The following is a 9,387-nucleotide window of genomic DNA, read 5'->3' on the forward strand; positions in this document are numbered from 1 at the left end:
TCGGTGTTACTCAAACCTGGCAAGAGGACGAATGGCCTCCTGAAAGGATTATTCAAACTGCTACTTGGGCCCAGGATGGTAGCTGGGGATACAGGACCCCCATCTATATGCTAAATTGAATAATAACATTACAAGCGGTGGTAGGGCTGATGACCAATCAGACAGCTTCAGCATTAGAATTATTGACCACGCAGCAAACCCAAATGAGGGCGGCAGTTTCTCAAAATAGACTGGCCCTAGATTATTTATTGGCAGAGGAAGGAGGGGCGTGCAGAAGATTTAACATCTCTGACTGTTGCTTAAAAATTGATGACAGTGGGCATGCCGTGCTGGAGATAAGGCAAAACACTAGAAAGCTAGCTCATGTACCAGTACAAAAATGGAAACCAGTGTTAGACTGAGATTGGTGTAACCGCAAGGTTACAAGAAGGACGTTTGGCAGCGGAGCAAGCGAAAGGCGGGAAACTGGGTTCGGGCAAGGACGTGAACAACTCCAAATGTGGGACAGGCCGCTTATGTGCCCTTAGCCAATCAACACCGCACAGCAACGCGTGATGTGCTCCTAGCCAATCAGCGCCTGCCGCGAACGGTGTAGGTAACCAATGGAATGTAGATTATAAGCGCCAAAAAAGGAGACGGGCAAGGCGGGCAGGCGGGAGAGGTTATAAATACTGCAGCTGTGAGGGGAGGGGCTGGGCTTCTGCCGTGCGACGCGCCCGGCTCGTGGCTTTCTGCTCTGCAAATTTTTCATGGTGAGTGGCAATTTCTCCCACTGTCTTCTCCGTGGGGCTTGGCAGCACCTTCCCCACACCGCCCTCCTTTCCGGGCTCCCCTTGCCCAGCTCCCCAGCGCCACGGCCGTGTGCTTCGGGCCTCGCTGGCCCCACAGCCTGCTCCCTTTCCTCAAGGGAATTTCGCACCCACCCCCGGGACCGAGGAGGTATGGCGGGGGGGTTCTCTCTCCCCCTGTCCCGGGAGGGCGGCCTGGTCCCGCACGCCCCGAGCGCGGAGCGGGTTCCCCGGCGCAGCCCCCCCGCCGCTTCCTCGCGTCTCCCGGCAACGGGCGCTGCGCCCGCCCGCTCGGCATGGCCCTCGCGGCTCGCCGTAGCGCGGCGGTGGAGCGGCCGGGCCGGCGGTGAGTGCGGCGGCCGCCGGGCCTTGCCCGCCTCGGGCTGCCCGGTGCCGGGTCCTCGCACTGCGGGGTCCCCTCTGAACCCGTCCCGCCGGGCAGCCCCTGCCGCGGGGATCTGGGATCGGCCAGTGGGGGCTGGGGGGTGCGGCCGGGCTCGGGGAGTGGCGACTGGTTCTGAGGGGGAGGCGTCCGATTGCGGGGGGCTGGGGGGGTGGTGTGTGCTGGGTTTTGTGGGCTTTGCGGGTCGCGGGCAGGTGTAGGGGTTGGGGGGGTGACTGTGGGCATGGAGGCTGTCGCCGGATTTGGGGAGGTGTCTGTGGCTGCAGGGGGTGCTGCCCGGGTCGGGGGGTGTCTCCGGGTCTGGGGGTGTCGCCGGGCTGCGGCCTGCTGCCAGCTGCGGGGGTGCTGCCGGCTGGGGGTTGAGCCTGGTGTTAGGGTCGGTTCCTAGTGCCCAATAGTTCTGGTTTGGGGGTGCTGCCAGGCTTGGGGTTCTCCAGAGCCACGTCCCTGTGCTGAACCCTGAGCAGGTTTCTGAGCTTCTGCCGGCTTCATCCCTGCCACCCAAGTTTTTAACTTGTCCTGACAGAAGTGAAATCACATCTCCCACATTTAGGAGAGTGCACATGGTGCTGTCTGCTGTGCTTTGGTAGTAAATGATGTGTTTCTGTTTATAGTTCAATTTTTTTATTCCTTGTTTTGAGTCTCGTTCAGGACCATTGATCCAGGCTGGTTTTTGCTTTGTTCCCGTGGTTTTGCTGGGCAGTGCTGCAGGAAGGACACCGGGCAGTGCTGCTCCACTGCTGGATACTGGGGTAGCCCTGAGGAAAGGGGATTTAGGAAATCCCTTCCCGAGCCTAGCTGAAGCTCAGGTTATCTTCTGCCAGTGGAGTTGCCCTGGCACTTGCGTCACTTGGCGAGTTTGCTGACTTTTCCTGGGTTCACCGTAGTTTCTGCTCTGTATAAGATTGCCAGCGAACATGCAGTTCCCACAGCCTTTGCTCCTGTTGCATCTTCCTGGCGCTCTGTGTGTCACCAAGTGGTTTGTCACATGGCTGTGTAGTGAACAAGCGAGGCTTCCAGTGACGGCTGGCTACTGAGGCAATCAGAAATAGGAGAGGGCTGTAACCTAGCATTTTGAAGCTGGATGAAACTGGCAACTTAAATTTATTCTTTTTGTCCTGGCGTTTGTCAGATCAGCTCTGATAACATGCTGTGCATTCTGGGGATAGCGGGTGTGATCGTGAACCTTTAGTCTCGTGGCAGGTTTTCACTTGTAAACACTTCAGCGTACTTCCAGCTGCGTCTACTTTTGTCCCTGTAAAACTGACAGCTGGGTCTTTTGCTTTGTAGTGAATTAAATTCTTTTGTAGTCCAGTTCATCTGCATGTGTCTCATTCCTTCTCCCCCTCTCTCTGTTTTGGATAGCAGAATAATAACCTGTGAAACAGAGGATCAACCAGGTGCATATTCCTGTCTTACAGAGTACAGTGTGGGAGAGAAAGGCAGAAGTGTCTCATCAGGACACGAGTTGAAGCGCGATGTGGTTGCCAATTTCAGGGCAGTGTTAATCTCAGCATTTTCTGGTGCAGTTAAGACTCAAAACGTCCCAAGTATGAATAGGACATCACGAATTGCAATAGTGATAAGATTTAAATTTTTTTTGGAAATGAAATTGCATTCTCACCTCCAGCTTTTGGAGTTACTCTATCTGGAAGCAGTACAGCAGGATTCCTGAGGGTGTCGTTCCACCAGTGGGGACCAATTCATAGCCTCCCATTTTCTGTCACAGAGCAGCCCAAACTGGAAAGAGCCCTTGTTGTGGAGATTCAGCCCATAATGCTGGACTCTAGGGCGGCCAGTGAAGACAGTCATTGAAGCTGCGTTTTCCACTCGGTAGTTCCCGACTTTGCTTTTCTGCTTTGTGTTCGGAAACCATCTAAACAGGCTGTTGAGTCTCCTAAGTTCAGATGAGAGCATTTGGCTTGAAGAAAGATGTTCAAGCTACAAAGTTTGTGTAAAGTTTGCTAGGATTTTGGAGGAGAGGGGGTCTCTCGTGGTGCTTAACACTGCATTTGACTGAGCCACACTCGTTGCTTTTGTGGTCAGTGTAGACCTTACCTGTCCTGGATTCACAAGGAGCTGTGCAAAGGCTGATAAATCTCCAGCCTCCAACTCCCATGCACAATGAGCAGAGGCCAGCCTGAATAGGAATTATTCCCTGATCCTAAACTACAGGCTGTGACAGTTTAGCTGGAATTAAAAACTGTTAGATGCTCCATGTCATCTTTTAGAGAGGAGTAGATTGAGAGCATTATCCTTCTATTTCTACCAGTGTCAAATGGATGAAGCCAAAAATGTCACCTGCCTTTGACACTAACCTGCACGGGAGAGGCTGCTTCTTACTCGGGGGAATTAGTCACTGCTTTATTCTGAGCTGAGGGATTCCAGGTTAGAAGAAAGGGAATGCTACAGCTTAAAAAACTCTTAGTTTTAAAGAAGACAATCTTGTCTTCAAAACAGCCCTGTGGGAAGACCGTTTCAGCTTATTTTGTTACAATGCTGTATTTATCCATCGCACTGTGGGTCATCACATCTTTCTGTCCTCTAGGTGTAGGCTTTCTTCTAGCTTGGCAATACCTGAGATGATGTTTTGAGGTTACCAAGTCTTAATAAAACCAAATGCAGCTTTCTTTACCTTGATGTTGTCTGCACGATTGCTTTTTGTCCTGAAAGCAACAGTTGAGCTGAGCTATGTGTCCGTGTCAAGATAAAGATGTCTTGTAGTTGATTAACGCTATTTCAGTCTAATTTAAAGAACAAACCCGTGGTAACGTCCCAAAGACAGTAGCGAGGTACTTGAGAAAAGCCACTAAGCAAATGACATCACTTATCTGCACCTCTGATTTTATTCTTTTTAATTACAAGTGTAACCCTCCTCCATCTAATTTTATGGAAATTGCTATTGCTGATGATACTTCTTGGCACTGCAGGATATGAAATAGCATTTCCTCTTTTTATGGCTTTGTTGGTGCTGATGTTTATAGCTTAAAGTTATGTAGCTGCCCTTAAATTTCCTAGTTTTAATGTAGGACCCCTTGACTTTTGCTACAGAAGCAAGAGGCTGATGTTCCTCAGGACAGTAAATCTGGTTGAATGGCTGGCACAGAATCCGAAAGGCTGTGGCTGCCTTCTGCTGCCTTTTCTGCCTGTTCCCATTAAAACTAGGAAATTGAAGGGCATCTGCAGATCTGGTTAATGAATTTAGAGCAGTGGTCTGAGGAACATCTCAGACATGGAGATGTTTCTGAGGTCTAAGTGTGGTGCTGACTGTGTTTGTCCAAAGAGAAGCTGGACAAAACTGAATGGGGCTTGTCGTGTTCTCTCTGGCCAGGAGAAGATGCAGGATGTATATTGGCTGCTGCGAGTGTGCATCCGCACCATCGAGCATGGCGACAGGACAGGCTCGCTTTTCGCTTTCATGCCAGAGTTCTACCTCAGCGTGGCTATGAACAGCTACAGCGCACTCAAGAACTACTTCAGCCCTGTGAATAGCATGGAGGAACTTCCAGGTAACCGGCTGGGGAGGCAGTCCTAATCCTGGCCCGATGAAGTCTAAAGCAAGCCTTATCTTCTCCCGCATCTCTCCCTTGCTGTCCAACTCAGATGCATGGTTTTATCTCTCTCCAGCTAACTCTTTTAGACTCTGCAGGCTGAGATGAGAGGCTCTCTTGGAGATGGATGTGCATTCCCAGCTGTCTGTTTTGACAACTAGGCAAAACTGCAACGTTAGCTGTAGCAGGAATTAATCCCATGGCCTGTGCCCTGTCCACAGGATTGCTGGGACCACAGAGCTGCTGTGACCCCTGCTCCCTCCTTCTCTTTGCAGCCTACGAAGAGACCCTGATGCGCCTCGCTGCCATCCTGGCCAAGCATTTTGCTGACTCGAGGATCGTGGGCACGGGTAACGCTGCTTTCCTCTGCTTTGGGGTGACACCTTGCAGATCTGGCTGGTCCCACTGCCGGTGGCTCACCAGACTTCTGTTGGGATCCATTTGCTGAATCCGCTGAGTGCTTTTATGCCTCCATGGACAAAGAGAGGCTGGGCATTGCCCTTGTGTGGTGTGTCCTGCTAATTCCAGGGTTAGATACATGACCTAGAGCATTGTTTTGAGAGCAGGACTCATGTTCCAGCTACTTGCATGTTAAATCTGGGGTTACTTCTTAGCTGCCTGAGTGTAGGCATGCTCTCTACACCAGCTGGGGCCGCAAACCTCTCTGAGGGCTGGTCCCTCCCAGCCTCTGATGTTCAGGTGCTCCCTGGCATGCTTTGTGTCCTTGGGTACCTGGCCAACACCTTCTCATTCCTCCTCAGACATCTGGGACTCCCTGATGCAGGCACTGGCCAGCTACGTCTGCTACCCGCACTCGCTGCGTGCTGTAGAGAGGATCCCAGAAGAGCAGTAAGTGCTGCCCTGCCTGTTCCCGGGGAGCTGGGGCAGGGCTGGAGTGGTGGTAAGGCTGGGTGGGGGAGCAGGTGGGCTACCAAGCACCACCGAGGATCTGGGAGCTGCAGCAGGATGCTGGAGTTGATTTGGGAGCCTTCTCTCACCCTTATACCAGTGGCTTTGCTCTGCCCCAGGTCATAGAATCATAGAATGGTTAGGGTTGGAAGGGACCTTCAAAGGTCATCTAGTCCAACCCCCTTGCAAGGAGCAGGGACATCCCTGACTAGATCAGGTTGCTCAGAGCCTCATCCAGCCTGGCCTTGAACGTTTCCAGGGATGGGGCATCCACCACCTCTCTGGGCAACCTGTTCCAGTGTTCTATAACTCGCATCGTAAAAAATTTTTTCCTAATTTCCAATCTAAATCTACCCCCCTCTATTTTAAAACCATTACCCCTCGTCCTGTTACAACAGGCCCTACTGAACAGCCTTTCCCCATCTTTCTTGTAGGCCCCCTTGAGGTACTGGAAGACCGCTATCTCCCCGGAGCCTCCTCTTCTCCAGGCTGAACAGCCCCAACTCTCTCAGCCTGTCCTCATAAGAGAGGTGCTCCAGCCCTTTTATCATCTTCGTGGCCTCCTCTGGACCTTCTCCACCTGGTCCCTGTCCTTCTTGTGTTGGGGGCTCCAGAACTGGACACAGTACTCCAGGTGGGGTCTCACCAGGGCAGAGTAGAGGGGGAGAATCACCTCCCTCGACCTGCTGGCCACGCTCCTCTTGATGCAGCGCAGGATGCCGTTGGCCTTCTGGGCCGCAAGGGCGCATTGCCTGCTCATGTTGAGCTTCTCATCCACCAGCACTCCCAAGTCCTTCTCCTCAGGGCTGCTCTCCATCCATTCCCCGCCCAGCCTGGATTTGTGCCTGGGATTGCCATGACCCAGATGCAGGACCTTGCACTTGGCCTGGTTGAACTTCATGAGGTTGGCACGGGCCCACCTCTCCAGCCTGTCAAGGTCCCTCTGGATGGCATCCCTCCCTTCCAGCGTGTCGACGGCACCACACAGCTTGGTGTCATCGGCGAACTTGCTGAGGGTGCACTCTATCCCACTGTCCATGTCCCCAACAAAGATGTTGAACAGGGCCGGGCCAAACACGGACCCCTGAGGGACACCACTCGTAACCGGTCTCCACATGGACATTGAGCCATTGACCACCACTCTCTGAGTGCGGCCATCCAGCCAATTCCTTATCCACCGAGTGGTCCGTCCATCAAAGCCAGGTCTCTCCAGTTTAGAGAGAAGGATGTCGTGCAGGACAATGTGAAATGCCTTGCACAAGTCCAGGTAGATGATGTCAGTTGCTCATCCCTTGTCCACCGATGCCGTCACCGCGTCATAGAAGGCCACCAAATTGGTCAGGCACGATCTGCCCTTGGTGAAGCCACGTTGGCTGTCACCAACCACCTCCTTGCTCTCCGTGTGCCTTAGCATGGTTTCCAGGAGAATCTGCTCCATGACCTTGCCAGGCACAGAGGTGAGGCTGACCGGCCTGTAGTTACCTGGGTCTTCCTTATTCCCCTTTTTAAAAATGGGGGTTATGTTCCCTCTCTTCCAGTCATCGGGGATCTCACCAGACTGCCACGACTTCTCAAATACGATAGCCAGTGGCTTGGCAACTTCATCCGCCAGTTCCCTCAGGACCCGCGGATGGATCTCATCAGGACCCATGGACTTGTGCACCTTCAGGTTCCTTAGATGATCCCGAACATGCTCTTCGAGTACAGTGGGCGGTTCTTCATCCTTGCAGTCCCTGCTTGCACCTTCTACAGCTTGGGTGGTGGGACAAAAGCTCTTATCGGTGAAGACTGAGGCAAAAAAGTCATTGAGAACCTCAGCCTTCTCTATGTCCTGGGTATCCAGGACACCAGTTCCCTTCCAGAGGGGGCTTACATTTTCCCTGGACTTTCTTTTGTCCCCTGTGTACCTATAAAAGCTCTTCTTGTTGCATTTTATATCCATGGCCAGATTCAGTTCTGCCAGGGCTTTGGCCTTCCTTACCTTATCCCTGGCCATTCGCACAGCCTCTTTGTAGACCTCCCAGACCCTCCCAGGTCCATGTACTCCAGTACTGCGTGTCCTGTTTAATCCCCTGTCCCCAAAGCTTGGGGCTGAGCTGTGTCCTTGTCCGGCAGGCGGATCTCCATGATGAAGAACCTCCTGGCTCCCTATGAGCAGCGACCCTGGGCACAGACCAACTGGATCCTCGTCAGGCTGTGGCGGGTGAGCGTCCTGCATCCCTGCCCCTCTCAATGCCTGGGGCTGGCTGGACACTGAGCGTTTCACTTTCCAGTAGCAGCAAAACCCAGCTGTTTCCCAGCCTCTCAGATCTGTCCTTCTCTCTTTTACCAGGGCTGTGGCTTTGGGTACAGATACACACGCCTCCCTCACCTGCTGAAAACCAAGCCTGAGGATGCCAGCCTCCCCAGCCTGCAGAGTGAGTGGGGCAGGGGACTGGCACTCGGGATTGTGAAGGGTGGTGAGGGAGGACCGGCCTCTTCCTTCGTAGCCATCCCTACTGTGGGCCAGGCCAGCTGGTGAGACAGCTGCTGAAGTAGGGGGATCCTGTGAGGAGTGGTTACCCAAGGAGACAGGGCACTGGAGAAGTTTTGCAAGCAGGGGGTGTTTTAGCCAGGCATCGCAGAGCCTGTCCTGCCTTTGACACGGCAGTTTGGTTCTCAGCACTGTCACCAAAATGAGGGGTTTCTTGGCTCTGTTGCGGCTGAGAAAGACGTAGGGAGGAGAAGGTACCTTTCTTGAGCTGAAGAACACGTCCCCAGCTTCAGCCTTGCAGGGTCTGGGCCTGCCCAGATACATTCCTGACCCCGCTCTGCTGTGGATGAGGCTTTGTGCCAGACCTTGCTCCTGGAGAGCTGCCTGGGGACGGGGGACACGGTGCTGCAGCGTGGCATGGGCAGGCGGCATGTGGAGGTGTGCGCTGAGCCCCGTCCAGTGGGAAGAGCTGCCTGTCTCTGTTTTAACAGCACTCTTGTTCTCTTTCTCTCTTCTGCCCGTGGTGCCCAGGAGATCTCTCTGTTGCTAGTTTCCAGAGTGAGTTTGTCACGTGACTGTCACCGCACGACAACGGACCGACCCACCCTGCTGGAATCCCATCCCGGGGAGAGAGACACAGACACGGATGTCGTGGAGTCAGCTCTCAATTTACTGCTACGTCGTGTCGCTATATATACCCGTGCGCCCGCTATGCAGGCCTGTACGCCCGCTGTGCACGCGAACGCACCCGCCCCCTGCACCCGTGCACCTATCCGTGCCTATCGCGCGAATCGTTGCGGACCGCCCTTCCTCTGCACGTGCAGCCCCGCTCGTAGCCTTTGTTGCTGCCTCGCAGGGACCCATATCTCCCCCCTCTCTTTGCTCTCTATAACTGTGCATCCTGCTGCTGAAGGGGCTGGTACTCCTGAGTGAATGCTGTCATAGCGAGGCTGACTGTGAATATTCGCCTAGCGACTCCATCAACAATGTCGTGTATAAACTGTAAAAACAGCAGAAACAAACAGGGTGCTATTAAAGCAAGAACTATGATAGTTAAACCCATAGACACGATATTTCCCAGCCACTGGGGCAAACCGAACAGCCCTGAGAACCACCCCCAGTCCTTCAGGATCTTGATGCTGAGTGGAATTGGTGTAATTTGTAAACCTCTCCCAGAAATTAGTTGTCATTGCCGGTTCTGGGAGACTCACAAGCAGGATCGTCCCGATCAGGAGAGATATGAGGACATCGTGTTTCCTGATT

At 53.4% G+C, this 9,387-nt stretch overlaps 1 protein-coding gene across 1 annotated transcript; it reads left to right on the top strand.

The window, feature by feature from the left end:
• Nucleotides 1-1,078: 1,078 nt before the first annotated feature.
• Nucleotides 1,079-9,068, top strand: LOC147599467 (E3 ubiquitin-protein ligase RNF123-like). The gene is made up of 7 exons (XM_086755951.1): nt 1,079-1,134; nt 4,523-4,700; nt 5,018-5,092; nt 5,504-5,591; nt 7,767-7,854; nt 7,984-8,068; nt 8,656-9,068. The coding sequence occupies exons 2-7, from the start codon at nt 4,529-4,531 to the stop codon at nt 8,697-8,699; spliced, it is 552 nt and encodes a 183-aa protein (XP_086612077.1). The 5' UTR covers nt 1,079-1,134; nt 4,523-4,528; the 3' UTR covers nt 8,700-9,068.
• Nucleotides 9,069-9,387: the final 319 nt, after the last annotated feature.

Source organism: Chlamydotis macqueenii, chromosome 10 (assembly GCF_036417535.1).
Source record: "Chlamydotis macqueenii isolate bChlMac1 chromosome 10, bChlMac1.mat, whole genome shotgun sequence".
NCBI classification, from domain to species: Eukaryota; Metazoa; Chordata; class Aves; order Otidiformes; family Otididae; genus Chlamydotis; species Chlamydotis macqueenii.

What these genes read in the sequence shown, in the direction of transcription:
- LOC147599467 (XM_086755951.1), top strand. Translation starts at nt 4,529, where the DNA reads ATGCAGGATGTATATTGGCTGCTGCGAGTGTGCATCCGCACCATCGAG. An exon ending in TAGCATGGAGGAACTTCCAG is followed by an intron (nt 4,701 to 5,017) that starts GTAACCGGCTGG and finishes TTCTCTTTGCAG; the next exon opens with CCTACGAAGAGACCCTGATG. An exon ending in CTCGAGGATCGTGGGCACGG is followed by an intron (nt 5,093 to 5,503) that starts GTAACGCTGCTT and finishes ATTCCTCCTCAG; the next exon opens with ACATCTGGGACTCCCTGATG.